The sequence below is a fragment of the Sinocyclocheilus grahami genome, unplaced genomic scaffold (assembly GCF_001515645.1).
Source record: "Sinocyclocheilus grahami isolate Dianchi unplaced genomic scaffold, SAMN03320097.WGS_v1.1 scaffold288.1, whole genome shotgun sequence".
Classification (NCBI taxonomy): domain Eukaryota; kingdom Metazoa; phylum Chordata; class Actinopteri; order Cypriniformes; family Cyprinidae; genus Sinocyclocheilus; species Sinocyclocheilus grahami.
The window spans coordinates 1,073,038-1,095,724 of record NW_015505467.1 but is presented as its reverse complement, the minus strand read 5'-3'; the positions used below and the strand labels follow the sequence as shown (position 1 = coordinate 1,095,724).

Below are 22,687 nucleotides of genomic sequence, written 5' to 3'. Positions count from 1 at the left end.
TGAGGCCGGGCTAGAGTGAGCAGAGGCGGCGGGGTCGAGAACGGCGCAGCCGGCGGATCCGACGAAGGAGCGGCAAGCACATGTGATGACCCCGGGCTTCGTCCACGGTGAAAGCCGATCCGGCGATCCACAGCGCAAAGTTGTAGTATTTCTTCAGCGACCAGCATGGATAAGCTCCAGGCATGATGAAGCAGATATCGTCCTCTTTTGGAAGACCAAACAAAGTAGTTTCGCTTTCACAACGAAGCAAACAGCTTCTTTACGACATTGCGGCGGAAACAACAATACTACAGCGAGAATAAAAGTTACGCCTTCTTTCTTTGTGTGAACATTTGGGCGGCGTTATGCAAATCTTCCCACAGAGTGACGTAGGTATGTTGGGGCATGTTAGAGCGAGCCGTTTTAGGTAGGTGTGGCTGACTCTTAACTTTTATAAAGAATATCTCTTTGGATTTGAGACTTTAGTCTTTGCAACTTTACAAATCTTCTTTATGTACCAAGAGCTTGTAACACTCCAAAGAGAAAGGAAAAATTGAAATCGCATCATATGACCCCTTTAAAGAAAACGCAAAATAGTAATGTGAAAAATTACAATAAAACATCTTCAAAATGTACTTTGGTTAGTAAATTCTTTTATCATTGTCAGGCATAATAAAGTGTTTAATTTGGGAGCCTGTCTACTTCTGTCTCAGGTGCCAAACAATCATTTCCACACAGGTGCTCAGAAACATTTTCTAAGCTGCTAAGCGATATGCAAAATGCAAAGACAAGCTTTCACAACGTTTTTTTTTTCTTAACTAAAAAAGGGTGAAAAACAGTAACATGCACCTACCAAAACAAATCCTGGTACCTTTATACAGTGTGAGTTGGTTATGCAGATAACGCAATTAAGTTAAAGACAGCCAATCTTTTTTTTCTTACTAGTTTTCTAGTGTTTGACAGCAAAATTACTTTCATTAAAAACAAATGATTATTCAAATTGTGTTTTTTTTTTTTCTTTTTTTGAATGTTTTAATCAAATGTGGATAATGTCATCTAATTCGAATCTATTTTCACAATCGACTAGTTATGAATTTACACAGTACTTTAAATAGTAAAAAAAGTCTTTACAATTCTTCAGTCTTTCGAAGTGGCAATCCACTTTTAATCAGGAAATCTACTAGGAATCTTTAAAAATGTTATGAAACAGGAAAGGTACATTACAAGGAAACATTTTTCTTGCTTAAAAGGTAAGTAGTCAGGTTTCACCTTCTACCATTACATGTTTGTTTATATGGAACTGCTTCCACGTTCATTTCTTCAGTCCTGCTAAATCAACCTTGAGGTCAAGACTCTGACTTCTGAGATTGACGTCAGATTAGAAAGTGCTGCACTCTACTCAGTTTCAGTTCTTTATTCTGTTGTCTTACACTGCATGAGGGAATTCAATCATTACTGAGCTTAACACAAACACTATCAGTTACAGGATGTTGCTTTTGAATACTAATTTGGCATTAAAACCCACTGTTATTTCTATCACAGCCTTTTCAAGAGCCCAACATTAGCATACTACAGAAAGCTCTGAATGCATAACCACCAGAAAAAACACGGAGGAACAACATTTCCTCAAGGAAAAATTTTAGAACGGCCTCATTTACAAAGGTTCAGCATTTCCTGTTCAAGTTCTTAATGAAATCTTGATTAGCCAAGAGGATTAGGAGACTAGCCACAGATGCGCTCTGTACTATTGAGTCCAAGTTACACTGACTAGACCATAAGAGCTGGCAAAGAGTTGTTGTTTTTTTTTTTTTTTTTTCTAAATTACTCCAAATGGCTTCTTTTTTTTTTCTTTTTTTTCCTGACTGGTCAGTGGGGTTCACTAGTCAACTAATCTCCTTTAAAAGAAGCCTTGGTTTGGGGGGACTCATTAAATAACAGCTGGACAGACCACAACAAAGCAGGACATAGTGGTTTAAAAAAAAATGTTTTTAAGTTTTCAAACTACTTTCAACTTGCCATAATAATGCCATAACACTCATAATGTAAGATGCTCAAAAACAAAAAGCATAAGCTAAAGACATACTTAAATTAAATTAACATGAATTAAAAAAATAATACAAAATTATTGCCAAGGCAACCAAAGATTGCTCAACATTTACCAATGCAAGGAGATACAAACCGTATTTTCACCTTTGCTTGATTTTCAAAGCCAATTACGGGTTGACTGATTTTTGGCCTGGCCAATTATCGAAGTCAATATTAACCATTTATTTTATCGTATCAGCCATTCTCAAAACTAATTTGCTGATGAAATAATTTAAAAGCATTTAAAGAAAGTTTTTGTCAGAGCCTTTGTTATTCTTAATTTTGACACTAATTTTCATTTTTACACAAGATATATAAATCGGTTGAGCTATAATAATCGTTATCGGCATTGGCCCTGAAAAACACATATCGGTCCAACCCTAAAGCCAACTAAATGAAATGGGTATTATTAGCCACTTAAAAGCTAGAGGCAAACATATTACCCTGATATACATTTAAAATCCAAATAATTTAAATCGAATAGTTGCAATGAGCAACACAAAATATTCTGTAGCTCAACAAATCTCAAACATGGTGATGAACAAATGTTAATTCAGTAATATGAACTCTGAACCAATTAGACGGCATACTAACAGTGACAGCAGCCTAAATTGAGCCAGTAAAATGTGAAGTGATTCTCTTTTTAAAATATATTTTGTATAATTTTTTTTAAGCTGCAATGCAGGTTGGAAACTTGCACAACACTGTGCAACGTAAAACTGTTTGTTCAGATGACTCTATTCAGAAAGCTGGAAGAACATTAGGACAAGTCTTGAACATACTTGAGTATACAAGTAAGGTCAACAAAACAACTTGTTAAAACATCTTGTTCAATTCACACATTATAATAGACGACTCCTACTAAATCTTTGTTCAAACTACTTTGCAAGTTGGATTTTTTTTACAGTGTACTAAAATAGTCTTTATATATTTAATCATTTACACATTTTCTTTCCAAACATTTCGGTGGACCCCTAGCACCCTCTTACGGACCCCGGTGTGCCCAGAGACCAGTTTGAAAACCATTCTACTACCAACTGAAGCACAACACACAGTCAACAGGCTACTTAAATCACTACTGTTAATTTAAAAAAATTATCTAAATCTAAAATTTAGCAAGGTCAACTAATCAACCATCTTGACCACATCCCTACTAGACAGGCAGCTCACTAGGTTTAAAAAAAAAAAAAACCATTCACATCCTTTTGAAAAGGCACACTCCACACATCACTGTTCTGTGAACTTCAGCCCTGCTGTGGCTGCCTCAATCAGATAAACACCGTGTTCTCATCCAAAACACACAGTGGCTTCAAAAGGCGGATGAGACGCTCTCCACACACAGATGTGATAAGATGTTCTCTGGAGATTCACTCACCAGTACCAGTGCAACCTTCTTCATACTGCGATTCCCCATGGCAGCTCAGAGAGATTCAGACAGAAATGGTAAAAGATTCGCAGGTCGTCTTCTGTCAGTGCGTCGACAAGTGTGTCGACATCATGAGGATGAGGAGGGTCTGTGCGCTCTTGCATTCCCTCCCCTCGCTCTTCTCCATCTCCGCTCATTTGTATTTCCTCTTTGCTCAAAAACAGATCCAATCTCTCTTTTTTGATTCAAGCTGACCAATACACAACATTTGAAAGAAACTGCTTATGGGTACCACATGGCTTGCCAAAAAACACACACACACATTAATGGTGTGAACGTCTATGGCCTCTGATGTTTACATTTAATGATCCACCACTGCGGCTGATAAACCTAGAAATCCTTCTGTAACCAATGCCATCAATGTTTTGCAACAATAAGGTTGCAAAGGTCTTGAGAGCTCTTTGCTTTTACCCATCATGAAATGTTTCTTATGTGACACATTGGTCATGAGACACCTTTTTAGAGGCCATCAGTTTTGACTGAACCAACTAATATTAATTTCCACTGACTGTGGGCAGGATTGCTTTCTAATTACCGATAGATTTCAGCTGGTGTCTTGGCTCTCGATACCTTTTTGCACCTCTCTTTCTTCATGTGTTCAATACTTCTTCCCTGGGTCATTCCACTTTATTACACAGAACTTAATTTCTGAACATATTTGTTTTGCTTTCTTTGTATGTATAGATTACTTGGATTGTTACTGACATCTGGTTAAAATTAAATGTCAACAGCACCTTTTTCGAAATATATTTACTGAGAAAAATTGTGACGTACTCGATACTTATTTTACCCGCTGTATGAACAGCCAGTCCAGTTAAATAAAGCTCAAAGGCTTTCCTTTTGAGGTCAATGGCAAGTAATAACAGGCATTTTGCAGCAGAATACAAGCCTGCTGTTTGAACCCTCAGACATGGACAGGCCCAGACCAGATCTGCAAACTCTTTCCACAAAAACCCCAAAGAAAATACAAACTTGTGTGCAGATGATATTTGGAATGACATGTGTGTGAGTAAATTACAACATTATTAATTTTAGGTAACTATTTCTTTAACTCAGGTTTCCTCAAATAGAAAACTAATAATTTATTAAAATCATAAAAAGGTAAAATGAAAATAAATTAAAAGGGCTGCACATTTTAAAAAAAATGTAATAAAAGAAAAGAGAAAACTGTAAATGCGATTATCAAAGTAAAAAGCAATGCGCACCAGGATACATTTTTCACATGCAAAAAACTTCCACATTTCTTTCAGAAATAAATTTCAGTAGGGCTGCACGATTGACAAAAATCATAATTGTCGATTATTGTCTTGAAATTGTAATTGCGATTATTAATTACGATTATCACAATTTACATTGAATGATGTTTATACCATTGTTTGATGCAACTGCATGCCGTATTTTTATATGAAAATAAACAAGCCTCAAATGTCAACTTTACATCGGATTGGTTTCTTCTTTAAATTATAAAAAAAAGTAAAAATATAAATTATAGTGTTATACTAAAACTAAAATTAAAACAATAGAAAACCCCTTAAGATAACATGTAGAAAGGAAAAAAAAGCATCGTAAGCACACAGAATAACATAAGTGGACTTTGAACGATTGATTGCCGCTTTGAACGATTACGTAATTGTGGCATCCATAATTGTAATCGCGGTTAGAAATTTGATTAATTGTGCAGCCCTAAGTTTCAGCACTTCTTGCAATGTCAGAATTGTAACAAATAAAAACTTGAGCGTTTAATATGTGAAAATGAAGAATCTAAGAGATATTAGTTTAGTAATACAGTGTAAAATAAAATCTATTAATGATGAATATTTTAATTAAATTGTATTTTTTATCTATATTATAGTCTCAAATTGTAGTACCAAAAACTAAATTGAGCGTAGTATCACAGTAATATATTTCTGTCCTCATTTTTTTATAATGAGATTTAAAAACATTTTTTATTGAGTATAAATGTTTATATTACAATTCAAAATGCATAATGACAAAATCGTAATTTTGACCAAATTGTACACCACTGTTCTATAAACAATTAAAAAAATAATGTAATTTTTTTAAATAAATTTTCGAAATAAAAATAATCATCATAAAACACTTACTTAGTTTAAATATCTAATTTCTTTACTTGCACGTCAGGTAACTCGTTAACCGTGAACATGCAAATGTGTTGTTATATTATCAAAATACTAACTTAAAATCTCAAGGGGGTAACTTTAAGAAAATATGTTGTTAAAGGGGTCCGGCTGACAAAAAAAAAAGTATCTGCTTTAACAAAGAACTTCCATCACCCAAGTGATCATAGAACGTCAGAACTATAGGAGAAATTTCGTTTTAAATTAATCCAGATACTCCTGAACACATTCAATGCATGCCAATATTTTCCATATTATCAAACCAACCTTTATTTGAAAGAATATTCCTTGCAATAATCAGGTACCTAATGTCTGGGCTATGACACAGTTGTAGCTTTCCTTAATCACTCGATAAAATCAAGTCTCAAAAGATGATTGTTTATCTGATGTAAAGCCAAAAATGGCCAGTAGAGTGAGACAAACACCATGATTGCACAAGCCCATTAAAACGTCTGCCCAGATAAGACACTTTTCACTACATTATACTTAATCAGAAGAAGAATTCCATTTATTCATCTGGACTTTAAAAACCAGATCATAGTTCAATTTACTCGCTTACCTTATTCTTCCAGACAGATGGTGAGCTTTGGTGTCGTCGTCCAGAGGACTGGTCCGTGTTATCATTAAAGTCCGACACACTGGTCCTGAGGGAGGGAGAGTGGAGGCCTTCCTCTCCTTCCTCCTCATCTTCAGCCTCCTCCTCCTCCTCCTCCTCCTCTTCCCTCCCACTCTCTCCTGAATGCTCAAACTCATCGCTATCCTGGTCCATTTCCTCCTCATCCTCCGGCCGGTCATCATCGTCTTCCTCTGAACGAAGTCCCACCCCGACCTGCCCTTCCCTTCCGGTGTTATTATTGTCCTCCTCCTCATTCTCCGCCTCTTCCTCGCGATGCCGTCTATGCCGACGATGCTGCTCCTGCTCCCACATCCACTGGGCGCCCTTCTCTGCTCCGTTCACCTCGCTCCTCCGTCCTTCCTCCACCGGCTCACCCCCGGAAGGCCATGGTTCCTCCTCTGCCTCCCTTGGCCGCTCTTGTCCACCCTCTTCCTCCTCACCCGGTTCTCTTCTCTGTTGCTGTGCCACCTGCTCCTGCTCCTCCAGCACCCGATTCATGTGCTCCGCCTGGGGCTGAGGTGTGCGGCCGGAGGTGCTGTTACCTGCCCCCGCTGCCCCAGGCCTCTGCCTCTGCTGCTGGGCCGCCCTGCTGCCGCTGCCCCCCGACAGCAGATCCTGGTTCATTTCCAAAAGCCAGCTTGCTACCTCCTGCACCTTCGCTAGGCTGTCTGAGGAGGACAAAGACTTGGCATTCTGAAAGAGACGGAGACAGGAAATGGTTGAGAGGAGTATAGGTGGATAGTAACAACAACAACAAAAAAGACAATAAAAAGCATGTACATGGGCTGGTTGTATAAAAAAAGAAAACCATTCTCCTGTTTGCATTCAGAGTGTGCTGAAAGTGGGTAACTCATTCTTTTATTCATGCCTCTGAAATAAAACAATGGACATTTGCATCGAAGCTGGGAAAGACGCAATATGAGCATCCCTCAAACAATGGGCACCTCTCCTGCTTGGCAGCCGATCATCTACACTAGGCTTGGCCTGGAAACCACAGCAACAGTATCACTTAAACAACATGCAAACAAACATTTCATCGCTGCTGCCTGTTCTGTATTCAAGTTTCTGTTTTTACTGTTGCATTTCAATTCTACTGTTTTAACCAAAAACCTCTTTATTTTTAGTTAAATGCTCAAATCTAGGTTCTAAAGTAAATGAAAATAAAAACGCACGTTTGTCTAATTGCATGTGCATTGAAAAATAGAAACATACACACTACCATTCAAAATACTGGAGTCAGGAGGTGTTTTTTTTTTTGTTCAACAAGGATACATTAAATTGAAAAGTGACAGGCCACTAGATTTCTATTTCAAACAAATGCTGTTTTAAAAACTCTATTCCCTAATAAACCGTTTCCACAAAAATATTAAGCGGCACAACTGTTTATAACATTAATAAGAAATGTTTCTTAAGCACCAAATCAGAATATTAGAATCATTAATGAAGGATCCCGAGACACTGAAGACTGGAGTAATGGCTGCTGAAAATTCAGTTTTGCCATTACAAGAACAAATAACATTTTAAAATGTATTAAAATACAAAAAATACATTTTTAAATCGTGATAATATATTACAATATGACTGTTTTTACTGTATCTTTCATCAAATAAATTGCTGCCTTGGTGAGCATAATTCAAAAACACTTTTAATCTTCTTACAGACTCCAAACGTTTTTGCATTTTCATCTCGTATTCAAGCAGAACACGCTTTGATACTCTATACACAGTACAGCTATTTCAGACCAATCTCATTTCACCGTTGGGAGCAAGTTGTCTTGTGTAACACTGATTCACTATTCAACTGCAGCACCAGATTCACTATTCAAGTAGAATTCTGACAATCGAAACACTAATGACAGTTACAATAGAACAAATAGTCACTGGCAACCACAAGACAGCCAGCAGGGGGCATCCCTGCCAAATAAGAGCAGTTCATGTATAAGGGTTTAGCTTCCAGACACATACCACACATCTGCAGCAGGATGTACACAATAATATCATGTTACCGTGAGGATGCCCCACCAGTGAGAGTGAGGTTTTGGCACATTAGCCCAGTACTGCAATGTCACTCAGAGGTTTTGTAAAATATGCTTTTTTTAAGTACCATTTGGTTTTAAGGCTAGTGAAATTTCAGTAAAGCAAGTTTAAAAAAATAAAAAGGACCATGCCAGCAGGGAAAAATCCTTATTAAACCTTTAAATTAAACCTTACTGTGCTTACTTCACAGACACAGAAGCCAGTAAAAACAGCAGATAACAGTGTGAGTGAAAGCAGGGATGAGCTGTGTAATCCAATCAGGAGCGCGAGAGCACGTGAGTTTGATAGAGACCTTGATTAAGATAATGCAGCGCACACAGATGGGCAGAGATGGTAAGTGATGAAAGACTGATTTCACAAATGTTGTGTGAGCATAAAATATACAAGAAATACAGCTACAAATACCACTACTTTTTGACAAGACTCAACACCATGCAGAAGTTACCTGTAAAGATGACAAACTAAATTCTCAGTGTTTATTTTTGTAACAAGTTTGAACAAGCGGCCCGGTTCTTGTTTCTAATCTAAAGGTTTCTACAATTACTTTCACTGTTGTCTCCACAGACGCTTTAGTATACGAGTAATAAATTATTGGGGGGAGAGATGCAATTCTTAAGGCCTGTTCAGACCAAGGATGATAACTATAACTAGTTTCAATAATCATTTAATTTTGAATAACTATTTACATTCTACGGAAATAGGGAAATCTACACCTCAACTATAACAATTCATTGGAATAACTTTCAGAATGTTTTTTTTTTTCAGAATGAACGCTCCACCTGACTTTAAAGAGCTTGACCATTTAAAGCAACGATATAAATGCAGTGCGCACTTATAAACAGAATGCTGGACACTAATATAGTCATTGCTAACTTTATAGGCTAATTATTGTTCCAAGCATAAACAAGCCTTAATTGCCCTCAGCTGTCTGTTGCCAAATTATGAGAATTTCAGGTTTCAAACATATACAAATCAGAAATTTTAAACAATTCATTCAAAAAGTGTCTTGTACATTTTTGATTGACTAAAATGAATAAGCTCAGAAGACATTCATTTAGGAATCTGACAATACTGATTGCACTGATCAATCGGTCAAGTCAGGCACTACTAAAATCGCCATATAATATTAGCAAGAAACATTTAATGTATAAGTATTATATACAGATAATTATGAATGATTTTTAATATAGCAACAACATGCTTTATGAGTCCAAATGCTATAGTTACAGCATCTACCACCAAGGGCTAACAGAACCATGATACCCTGCTAAACTTTGTACCATTTCTTTAATGCAAACATCCAGCAGTACTACCATATCCATCATCTATTCATGCATTGGATCTATGCATTTACTCCTCTCCGAGGTCTGGATTAAGGTCTAATCAGAGCAAATATATGAAGCCAGAGATCTCAGGGCAATTTAAAACCGTTTAAAGCATCTGATTAGATGAGCTTTTTGATTAACGAATCGTTTCCTTTAGAACACGGAAGATGAGAGCACAATCAGCCGAGATCCAATTGGAAAATAATTACATGGCGATGAACTTCAAATAGACATTTCAATTTCCCTTCCTGTACAGAGGCTTATAACAAGGTGAGCTCTATAAGAAAACCTGTGCAATCTCTGGAGATTAAACTGAAATTTGGTTAGTCCATTAGCATGCTCAAAACAATTACTTAGCTAAGAGTTAGATGCATCTCAATGCAAATGCAAACACAAAGCGGCTGTGCCTGGTGAAGTGGGCCGTTCTGTTTCTGGAAGATGCTGGACTGCCTGTTAGTATTCATGTCCTGCATGCTGGCCTATCTGTGCAACTGCATTAGACTCAGAACACAATTAGTGCTGTTAGACTGCACAACTGAACTAGTGTGTGATCAAGTGACAGTACTGCAATCTAACTGGCAACACACACACATGATTACATTAAGCCTCATTTGCATTGAGGCCGAGACCGTTAAAGTGTATGAAAACTGCCTTAACAACAGTAATTTGGTTTAGTACGCTTCACAGATGCTGCTTGCGGCTCATCCCGCCATAGGTTTCTGCATTTATTGAGGACAGATGAGTAAGTATATGCTCTATAAAGTGGGGTACTGACGGTCAGAAGTTCCAGATACATGTTTAATGACTAGTTGGAGTCTCCGTAAGAAATTATCAGAATGAAAAAAAGACTTTTGAGGGTTAATGAAAGGATCCTCATTTTTTTGCCCTGATGTGTGAGAGATTGATTTATTTTATACACTTAAATTAAAATTCATACACACAGAATGGCTTGAACATAGGCACCCTCCTCAGTTAAACATGTTTTTAATTTATGAATTAAAATTCATTTCGATTTTTTGCGGGGAGCTTAAAGTCAAAAATAAAGAAGAAATATAATGTAGAAAAGGATAATGTTTTTTTTTCTAGCTAATGAACAACAACAACAAAAAATTGACAGACAGCCAATCAAAATCCATCCGAGTGGGGAGAGAGAGGAAAAAAGGAAATATAGCAGTACCACTGAAGACCCTGAAAGTGTCATGGTCAATATGTCTCTTAAAATATTAGATAATCAGATTTTGACAGCAGAAGGGTAATTTAGACCATAAAATCCCATGTGGTGCAACTCCGCAAAACTTAATATTTATGAATTTCGAATTCACCGAGGGAAAAAAAACACTAAAAATGCATGTAAACTTAAGAATTAAATGAGTAGGCTATTTACACGCATGTATTCAACATGGAAGGAAAATTTTACTTTTTGATTATATCATATGCCGCATGACATTTTCTTAAAAATAGTATAAAAGTTAATCAAAGCCATACGAAACCAACATGAACAAAGACTACATTTCTACGAACTTGGTAAGTTTTTTTAACTTTTAGTTTTTTCTCTTTTCTTTATTGTTGACACTCATTTGTCATTGCCCCTCAAATCACTTGGGAAAACATCTGAATCATTCAGGCTGGGTATTTCACCACCACAAAATAACCCAAAGTGCCTGGTTTGAATTGAGCTGTAAGTGTACTCCAAGGGAACTAGAGAAACAAAGTTGAAGCAAACAAGTCTATCACAAATTCATCAAATTCTTGCATCAAAAGCCAACAAAATGGACCAAAAACCAACATGACTAATGAATACGGCAGAGTTTAATGCGATGACACAGGAAAAACTCCAGAAGGTTTATAATAGCATTGCTTTTCAGACATGCGCTCTGATATTGAGAACTGGAAGCATTGCCTTAAAAAGAGAAGCATTTGGCTTGGCTCCCGGGAATTGCGGCCAGCCTGGCGTAGTCGAGCAGTCTGATAAGAGAGTGAGGTGCATCATTTCTTTAGTTATTACCACTGTGTACACTTCAGCAGCAGCTCATTTATCTACATCTAAAGGGGCTGAGAGGAAGGTGAAGCCAAAATGGGTTTTGGCACATCCTCTCAGAGAGAACGTTAGCAAAGGAGGTGAAGGGGAGGAGGAGAGAGTTGTGGTATTATTGGTTTTACGATGTCATTTCCTACAAAGCTGCCAGACTGCCATCTCCTCTTGGACACCTCAGTTACAGGAAGCATTACGAACGAACAGGAAAAGGAAGAAAAGAGAGGGTTATTTTTGATTAACCTCAGTGGTACCTGGATGGGTCTTTATGATAAGAACCAAGATAAATAAAGCGAAAGCCCATCAACCTGGTTTTGCAAATTACTCATTCATACAGAACTGCTCCAATTCTTCTTGTTCCATTAGCAGCAGAATAAGACAAAATGGCCCATTTGGTAAATACGCAAGTACAAAGTCGAATGAAAAATTTGGGTAAACATGTGGAAGCAAGTGCTGGAAAACAGATCTCCCACTGAAAAACCTTAATTTAGTGCTTCTAATGGGTTGTAGTTTAGTTTCAGCAAGAATGGGAGATTGTTTGTAGGAAAATACAGTTTCTTTGACCTTGAGCGGCCAGGAAGAACTGGCTGAAGACTCGCATTTCGTAAATAAGACATCTAGACTATCCATCGACAGGCAACAAATCGCTATGAGCGTCACACTGGAAAACCTCAATAAGTCTCCATAATTAGCTTAAGCAGAAAGCCATACACCCTGGCATTAAAGAGACTTCTGTTCCAAGTTACTGTAGTATGTTTAATAGGAAAAGAAGAAATGAAAAGGAGGAAGTAGGAAGGAATTGTTACAGAGTGGAATATGAGGCAGATCAATCATCCTATATTTATGTAATGACCATGTGTACTTGGCTGATCAAGATTTTCAACTATGCATTTTTCCCTACTATATGAAAAACAGTGTTACAATTTCAGACATAATTCTACATATAAATTTAAAAAATAAATGTAACCAAAAAGTACCCAAATGACTGGACTACTCACGCCAAGATTCTGAAGTGTGCAACCAATGGACGCTTAACTCATGAGCACACTGCAGAGGAGTTATGAATGGCAGTGAAGCAACACAACTGATGATCTTAACCACATAATAACGACAACATGATTTATGTTCTACATACGGATTGCCTTCATAATACACAAATTCATACTAACATAAAGGTCATGAAGTATAGTCATAACAGCATGCATTTCTGCCCAGCAGTATCCTGCTTTCTAGACACTGCACTGCCACTGAAAACCACATATGGTTTGACCAGGTCGGTAGGTGGGGGCAGGAAAGTAGGAAGGGAAAAGGAAGTATGAAATAAGTAAGTAGGAATGTAATACAAGTAGAACAGAAAAATGAAGTAGGTAGTAAGGAAAAAAGGAGGAGGAAAGTGCAAATTAGGAAGTAAATTGGAAGGAAAGAAAAGGGGAAGAGAAAATAGAAAATAAATCAGTAGGAATGCAGTAAGGACCAGGAAAGTTTGAAGTAGGAAATGGGAAGGAAGAGAAAAGGGAAAAGGAATTAGGAAATAAGAAGGAATGTAGAAAGGAAGGACAGAAAAATAGTAGGAAAAGGAAAAGCAGGTAGAAAAAAAGAAAAAAGGAAAGTAGTAAAGGAAAGAGGAAGCACATAAGCAAAACCAAACATTGAGAAAAAAAATGATTAATGAACCAAAAGCAATGGTCAAATCTGTTCTTTCAGTTAATTAAACACCAGCTGTCATCACTAGTACTTAACTGGCTTAAGTTGGTATTTCAGACGTCACCTTAATGCCACTTAGTTTGTTGTCTTTCATCATTTCATTTATTTTGACATGATTATACAATCCAAAAATCGCAAGGTTAATGCCCAAGACCTTTTCACACATAAGTACACTATTCTTTTGTCCATGTCTTCCACCTCGCCTCCAGGCATTACAGAAAGGAGAAGTAAAATCAGCTAAAGGACAGAGACACGGACAGGTATAAACACAGCTCTACTGTGGCAGAATGACTCACGGCCCTGAGGGGAAAATAGTCCTCATTCACAAAATAAGGACAAGGTCACTGCAAAAAGCTTCTGGCTAGCGGTGAGGTGACTGCTTGTAGGGTTTTAGTGATGACGGCTGAGCGAAATCAGAATGAACTGCTAGTGCATGTTTTATCGTGACCACATCAGTTATTAGTAGACACGAGTGAATTTTTACATCTCTTTTTTTTTTCTAAATTGATTTGTTGTTATCAGATGGCTATTATTATACTGGTTTATAGCTTATCAACCCTAACATGAAGAGACTAATTATTTGCATTTAGGTCTCCACCAAATTTCAATATGGGTGCATCCCTAATGTTTTCTAAAGCTTTTCTCCTCTTCCCATCCAAGTCATTTTAGGTTTCCTGAGAGCAGTGATTTTACAGTCAGCAGAAAAACCTCTGAGTCACACAAAGAAAGCATTATTAAGAAGGTAGGATGCCATTCACAGCAATAAAGGAAGTCAGTGTAAAAATAAATCAGTTTGTGTCCCACAGGCAATGTGTGCAGATCATGTTTACCTCGGCTCAGACTGGTATCAAAAATTAGCTGCCAGCTCCTGCGAATTTAATTTGTAAATCATGAAGCTAAAGCAATATATATATATATATATATATAAATATATATATATTTAGTTATTATTAAAATTACATCCTCATTTTCAATAAAAAACTGGTGCAATAGTTGATGCAGAGATGCAGATTTACCCAAGCAAAGGGGTTGTTATAGTGAATTAATTGTAAATGTATTAAATCCAAATCAATTTCACTTGTTTTAAACAAGCTGCTTTGTGGTACTTTAGGGTATTCATTGACATTAAGGCACCATTTCAGCATGTGACTTCTGTGTCAGTTTTGCTCTAAAATTCAATCCACACTTCAGGACCCCTTCGAGAACACAACAGGTTCGAGGTAGCAAAAAGAGATGCTGTTTGACATCATATTTCATATGTTTGTTTTATTTTTGTACTGTCAATTATTTTTGCAGCCAATATTTTGGAACAGCCTCCCATGCCTCCTTCCAAAACTCCACTGGCAATGAGCAATGAGCTGCAGATAAAAACTTGAGAGATTTGAAGCAGTCCCTAAAGTGCTCCCTCAGTGCTGGGTTTAATCGCCAAATCAATTCTCGGTTCGGCTAAGACATGCACTCTAATGCAATGCACAATTCAAACTGACCCATACAACAGCAAAAATATTTACAACTAGCTGGCACTTAAAAAAAGGCAAGTTGAAGATACTCAGCAAGTTAATAAATAATATTTAATCATATGTGCGTAAAATATTAATTACCTATACATATGAAACATCCCAGACAGCCTTGAAGACTAGTGGTCGACCGATATGGGTTTTTTGACTGCCGATACCGATATCTTGGAAAGCATATAATTATTTTAATTCATATTTAAGAAATTTGAAATAATTTGAAAATGGATAAAAAAAATAAACGTGTAAAATAAACATACTTATACTCTAGAACAACGGTTCTCGCGTACCCCCGCTCTGTACATTTTGTGTGTTTCTCTTATTGCTTCAGACGTTTGTTATATTTGACTGTAAGTGCCCTGCGAAGTGGACATTACCGGATATTCCGCCATGATTCCAGTTTGAAGGGAGCGTATATGTTCCATACAAAGGGCATTTAAGTGTGCGAGACGTGAATTTAAGTTGTATTTATTATGTATTTATTATAAGTTGAGGTATATTATGTCCCACATCACGCTTCTCTAGTAAGTTTCGTTTGTGTGTGAAGACGCTGCAGGCAGCGGCGCAGTGCAAATCTGTAAATGAATATTCCGAAGTTAAGTAAACTTCAACGGATTTCCCCTGCTCAGGAAGTAGGGAGCAATGGACACTGTGTAGGGACCATGTCAATCGGAACACAGTTCATGCACGGAGCTCACTTCTAACGAGATGATGATCTGAATCAGGTGTGATAAAGAGACGTGCAAAACATGCAGAGCGGGGGTACGCGAGGACTGGAATTGAGAACCGCTGCTCTAGAAGACATAAATATTTAATAAAAATATAATTAAAAAGGAAGCAAACACTGTAAACAACAGGGCACTCAGTATTCTGGGACGTTTGTGCGCACTGGGAATCATATTTTTTCAAATAAAGCCAAGGTAACACTCATTTTACATACAGCACACAGTGAAAATGACATGAATATGACAGTGGGCAAATGCATAAAGCGCAGCATAATTTGAAATCAGTCACGAGTTTAAAGTTTGTCGATCGCACATCTCCAGTGAAGCTGAACCCTCCTCCTGTCCGTATTCAATTCGCACGGACCATAGGGCCGACTGTCACAGAACACGCGATCATGCAGGTCACATGCACACTTCACAAGATCTCAAATAGATTCAACAAAGTCTGCAAGGTTTGTGAAATTAAATGTTCATTAGTCATTCAAAGATTTGTTTAAATTATATAAATGCGTATTTGCGTAATGCTGACGGCAAACGAGAAAGTATTATAATGTTTGCCTTTAATAATATTAAAAGCAATCGTTATAATACTTTTCTGTATAAATTTTAATTCCTTTGTTTAACAGTTCTATCTGATTATTAGATAGACTTCTATCTGTATTAGAACTGAATGACAACAGTGAACAAGAGGGAGAATGTGAGCACTGTGGGCTCAGGCGTTGCCGCAGCCGTTCTCGGCGCCGTCAAAATAAAAGACATCGGCCAAACAGAAAAACTTATCGGCCGATGCCGATGCTTGAAAAATGACAGATATCGGCCGATATATCGGTCGACCACTATTGAAGACCCATAAATTTAACGCCCTCCTACATGAAAAGGATTTTATTTTATTTTTTTATTGTTTAAATGTGTGTTCAGCTGAGTGCAACATCAGATGTTCTGGTCTCACCTACGTATAGCTTGTTAACTGACTTGAGCATTACTTTCCACATTTTTGCACAGGCAAAAAATAGACAGTGATATTGACTAAACGCGTATACCAGTCACTTAGCCAAAGAGCCAGAGTCTACAGTCAGGCCTTCTTTGCATTTAAGTGCTTAGGCAATATGTGCCCAGCCAGCAACCATGCGCTATTGTGGATCTGTCTGTATGGCTTTGGCAGACCGTAGCACCAAGCTCTGACATCTCTGAACAAAAGACACAGATGTGCGGTTGAAGTACTGCTAAGGCCCACTCTATGCCGGCTCTGTCAGGATTGAAACACAAGCCTTAGTACTATTGATAATCCAGAGTACCCCTCCAACAGAATAGGCAGACAGCCAAGCAGACAGAAATCTGTTTCACAGAACATGCTGGCATTGAATCAATTCAATAGCTACAAGGATTTTCATAAAACTATTTCACTTGGCATTCACTGATATCGAAGAAACTAAATGAGGGATAGATGTAGAAAGCAAAGTAGTGGGAGTCATGTGGTTGCAAAAAAATGCACCAGACTACAAGTATCAAAGTCATTAAAGAATCCATCAAACTGAAATTGGAGTACTGTGGCTTTAAGCCCATGATAGCGAATCAAGTCATATAAATGCTAGTGTACTTCAAAAAGTTGATTAAAATTCACCCTTAGCAGATATTTAAAATTTACAGCGCTTCTCTTCTGGGAAAACAGACCAAAAATATTTATGACTCATCCTACACAAAACAGATTTTCATCCAATCAAACAGCATCTAGCTTGTGATCAAAGAACAGGATACATCATTATTTTTGGTTTGTTTCCCAGAAGAAGACTACATAAGAAGTGAATAGTGTCACCGTTTAGGAGTATACAAGAATACAGATGACTTTAAAGGGGTCATGATTTCCTGAATGCAATCCACTTAACACTCAAAATGCCAGAGTTTTTGTCCATTGATGAAATCTGCATGCTCATGAATAATCTTAAATCAAAGTGTAGACGCAATGTAAATAATAGATGCATTGTGCAGTGTAGAGAGTTTCATTGATTTAAACAGAACTTTGTGAGATTGTGACAAACTAAGATGAGTGACATCTTTTTAATGATGTCAAAAATGTCAACAGATTAAGGTTAGCACACCCTCACTAATTTCAGAAGTACCCTCAGTGATTTGATTCTGGAACTGGGCATGTTCTGAACAACTCATGTCTGTCCACCAATCACAAGAGTGATACTGCAGTTAAAAAAAGATGTGCAGAGTAAAGCTCAAGCTGTTGTTCTGTCAGAAGATGTAAAGAAACTGCACCTTCAAAAACTTTGCATAGCCTTCCTAAAGACCTGAGGCATTAAATGCATGGCTGAAGTTTAAATGTTGTGCCTGAGAGACTGAAATATCAAGTTTTAGTCTGTTCTTCACATTTCACAACAATCTGCTTTGTGAATTAATTCTAAACCTGCTGCCAGTTTTTTTTATATATATATCTTTTGTTGAAAGATACATCAGTGCCAAGCATTTTGTGCCTGGAGGCAGCATAGGAAAGGACATTTATTTTTAATCTTACGGTGTGTTTATAATAAACGTCAAACCAAACATATTATTAAGTGTTGCCAGTAAAATAAGTACATACCTGGATCCGAAATTTTTGCTTCAGTTGAATATTTGTATGTGAGAGTTGAATATATTTTACTATAGTTTGTTACGGCTGCTATTATTAATTGTTGTCTTAAGAAATTTGTTAACAGTAATTCGTATATAGATATTTTATTATGTCTGTATTGCATTTCTGGTTGATTAACCTTAAATGACTTGAGCTCAAACATATACAGCTCTATCACAGCACTTGCTATCTTGAGTATCGAAACACAACATACTGCAAATGAGGGAGTGGATACGGTGCAATGAAGTCAGGCAAACACAGCAGTGGACGTTTACTTCTGTTTCATAAAGTGAAAACGAGAAAAATAGTGATATTTATTTATTTTTTTACAAATATTGGACCTTTTTGGTCCCAAAAAAAAAAACTATATAAAAAAAACAAACTACAATTCACGACCCCTTTCAGAGGCACAGAAATTATTTGTACACAGGCTCAAAAGAAACACTCAAGAAACAGAAATTTGAGAAACAAATATGAAATTAAACTAAGACTTTGGGCTCTATCATACACCCAGTGCAATGCAGCAGCAGGCGCAACAGTGTTTTTTGCTAGTTTCAGCCCGTAATCATTTTCACATCCTGCGCCACGTTGTTTAAATAGCAAATGCAAATGCACCTCATCTGAAAACGAGGTGTGTTCAGGTGCATTGTTGGCTCGTTGCTATTTTGAGGCAACTAAAATAGACTGTGCCATTGACCAACTAAAATCTGGTCTAAAGTCAATGGCGCAGAGGTTTTTTTGTTATTTAAAGAGTGCATTAGTATAGTCGGGTCCACAGCGCGCATACACTCTGCTTATTACACACACAGGGACGCACGGCAGCACACAAACATGCCAAATATTAAAAATTAAAGGATTACAATGTAAAAGATTATTATTGTGTAGGCTACATAAATATAAAAATGCCTACATGTCATAATGGATAGTCATCGCATGTATCAGAATTAGGCTACCTATTAGCTCGCGTACAAGCAGCTCCGTTTCCTCTCTAGAAACACGTTCAGTCTTTGCTCTTGCAAAATCCGCAGTGTAAATAGCAAATCCGCCATGGCACGAGCGCAACTGGCTCTTAACGGCGTGGCTTCAGTAACCGCCGTTAGTGTTGAATCAGCCATGTCAGGGAGACGCTGTGTGTTTCAGTGTGAAAGCAAAGGCACTCTATTTGGCCTTCCGAAAGTAGATGCATTTAGGAATCTTTAAGATTACTTACAACAGAACAGCAATGCATTTTATGGACGACCGTTTCGTGAACCTAAGAGAGGAGGTAATTCTGACTTTGCTATGACAATCTGGCGCTTCTGAATCAGCTACTGTAAGTATGTTTTGTTATTAGTTTAAGTATTTGCTATTGACTGTTCAAATGCGGAGTTTTGTGCATCGTGTGTGTGCGTGTGTGTGTGTGTGTGTGTGCGCGAACGTGTGAGAGAGAGAGAGAGAGACAGGGTCATATCACAGTGGAGTCAGCTGTCTTAACCGTGGCTTGTGTACTGCAAACACATACCAGCTTCATCACTGTGTCTGTCACGCGACTCTGTTCCCCTTTCGGGCTTTGTCTTTACATTTATTTTGAAAGATGAAGCTCGCGATTATGGTAAGGGGCGTTACATTTCCGACGAGTGCTTGCGGTGTTTGGCCAATCACAATGCACTGGGTCAGCTGGCCAATCAGAGCAGACTGCGCTTGTCGGAAGGAGGGGCTTTGTTGAAAACGAAGCGTTTGAGAGAGGCGGGGCATAGAGGACCTACAATAATGTACAGTATTTGAAAAATAATGTGTTTTTTGAACATTAAAGCATGTCAACATATTCTGTTACACCAAATACACAAAATAATGATCTTTAAAAAAAAGCATCATATGACCCCTTTAAAGGGAATGGGAGATAAGACTCTGCAATACTGGTTTATTGCACGTTATGCCCAAAACACACCCATTACGAGAATAGGGACAACCCTTTTAGACCAGGCGCCGGGCCGCCGACCGTTTTTCCCGTTGTTAAACTAGCAAAAGTGGATTTGGACACGCCCTAAGTGCACCTGCGCAGTGCGCTTTAGACTTTGTGCTTAGATCGTTAAAATAGGGCCCTTTAGGTCTTCTTTGCAACACAAATGAAGACATTTTTAATGAAACCTGAGAGATTTCTGTCCCTCCATTCAAAGTCCATTCCACCAAAATTTGACTCTTTAAAAAGTTCCAAGACATTGTAAAACTATTCCATAAGAATCAACTGGTTTAATTCCATTAACAACAAAAATCACTTTATACAATGAACAGATTTAAATCACAGAAACATTAAGCAATATATATGCATAGACACATTAAAATATGGTCAGCTTGAAGCTCAAACGTGATTGCTTGATGTGCATCACCAATGAGATTTCTTTTCGCATGTCACACAAGCACATATAAGTTTCTGTTAACCATATTTGATGTGCTCTATTTGTGTACCAATATAGGGACACACATCTCAAATTTCATTAAAGACATCTTCATTTGTGTTTCGATGAGCTAAAGTTTTCTGGGTTTGGGACAAAAGGAGGGTGACAATTTTAATTTTAGGTTGAACTAACTTCCTAAGTATTTTCAGGTGGTTTTTTGTTTGTTGAGACAAACTAGTCTAAATTTCATAAAAACAAAAGTGTTTTTGTGCAAGACACTGTATACAAACCCATGTCAAATGACCCGACTTCAGACTGACAGACAAGTGACAATAAAAGCACACTCGATTTAGCTATCAAGTTTGCCTAGTGTCACAATGACAACTCACAGGGCTCAAAGCCGGAATAAAACTTCCTGCCAGCTAAGCAATTAGTTTTATCATGACGTTCAGTGTTAATGTGCGATATTAAAGAGGATGCTAATCTATGTAATTATACTTTTTCAGCAGTCACAGGGAGCAGTAGCAGAGCCTAGGACGCATTCAGCCTGGTAATTCTAGAAATATGAGGCTAATGTCTCCTTTTTGCCCTTGAGTCTGTTTCTTTGAGGAAGGTATTAATCAATACCAGAGCTATGAAAGGATTCAGATCAGTTTGAAAAGAGGTAACCCAACCCTTCAAGACAAGGCTTACCCAGGATGAGGGATCATCATCTCACTCAGAGAGAGAAAACCACTACCTGCCTACATACCACTCAGAAAGCCACAGAGAGGAAGACAAATAGCATGAAAGTGAATCGTCCTCTCTGCCTTTCCAATCAGCATAGCATTGAACACTCCTTTAACCGCAGTTTTCGTGACTACATGGAAACACCAGGCACTAAATATGCTATATGGTACTACCAAGGCTTAAAATATGCACACTACACTTCTAAAAATTAGTTACTTTCATCATAAATGTTGGATCAAATATTTGAAAGTGGGAATAACACATTTTTCCCCGAAAAATTTAATGATTGTCCCTAATGTCGAAAAGAGACCAAATAACTCTGATGTCAAAACAAGTTAATCTTGCAATATACTCCATTTTCCATTCTCTCAAAATTGAGAATTATATAAGAGAAGTTGCAAAAGCTTTTTTCCCCGCATAGCATTTTATCTCATTTGCTGGGGCATAAATATTTTCCCAAGATGCACCAGACCAATCTTGTGCAAATTGAGCAGCCCAGAAGCAAAGCTTTTTCAGAGGCAGTGTTTTCAAGGCAGTACTGCTCAAAAATTAGAACAGGCAATATATTGACTATAGGTCACATATGAGGGTCCATGACCTCATATGCCACTCATCTCCACTGCGAGCAAATTGTTCTGTTCAAAACTCTCTTTAAAAGCAGCAAACGGAAATTCAGCTGCAGACAGCCTTTAACAGATGTCCATTAAGAATGCATGTCAGTTCAAAGACAGCTCTACGGTTGTCAAGGTAGCAAGACAGCCATTAAATCACCTGGTTCCATTACAAAATCAATTACTGCAGTGTGCTTGCATGGTCTCTCCGGCCCCTCTAATAGCCAAATAACAATGGAGACACTACTGCAAGGTCAGTCCTGCTGTGCTGATCCAGACAGACTGAAATCTTCATCAAGAGATGCTAACAGCTCCTTTCTCAGAGTGCTTCCACCATAAATGTACATTGTTCTGAACAAATAGGCTAGCTAATTAGAACTCTGTGATGCAACCCACAAATGGACCAACTGACCATGAAAACTGTTGGCCTTTTTGACCTTAGTCTGGGGTTTGACTAATGAAAACAAGGCTGTAAATAATAAACATATGGGGTGTTTAGACAGTGGATTCGAATGTCTAAGGTCACCTCAAATTCTCTCACTATTTGTATCTACTAGAAAGTTTTTAGAATGACAAATTTACCACGGAAACTATCAACACCAAAGTACAGAATAAAACAACCCATTAAACAGATAAGCACATCTATCCTCAAAGCTTTGTCGATATCAAATATGGCATCTACCCTATCCTTAGCTTCTGAAACTAGTCTACAACAAGACAGTAATCCAAAAACGTGTGTAGAAACAAAGTTCTTATAGCAAATTTCAAACATTTCCGC

At 37.6% G+C, this 22,687-nt stretch overlaps 1 protein-coding gene across 2 annotated transcripts in view; it reads right to left on the bottom strand.

Annotated features, from left to right (window-relative positions):
* fbxw7 (F-box and WD repeat domain containing 7) overlaps positions 1-22,687 on the bottom strand; it is a 204,788-nt gene that overhangs the window by 104,789 nt on the left and 77,312 nt on the right. For both annotated transcript variants that reach the window (XM_016292573.1, XM_016292576.1), the window contains exon 4: positions 6,188-6,937. In XM_016292573.1, the coding sequence (XP_016148059.1) occupies positions 6,188-6,868 (681 nt within the window). In that variant the 5' untranslated portion in view covers positions 6,869-6,937. The remainder of the gene's footprint in view (positions 1-6,187; positions 6,938-22,687) is intronic.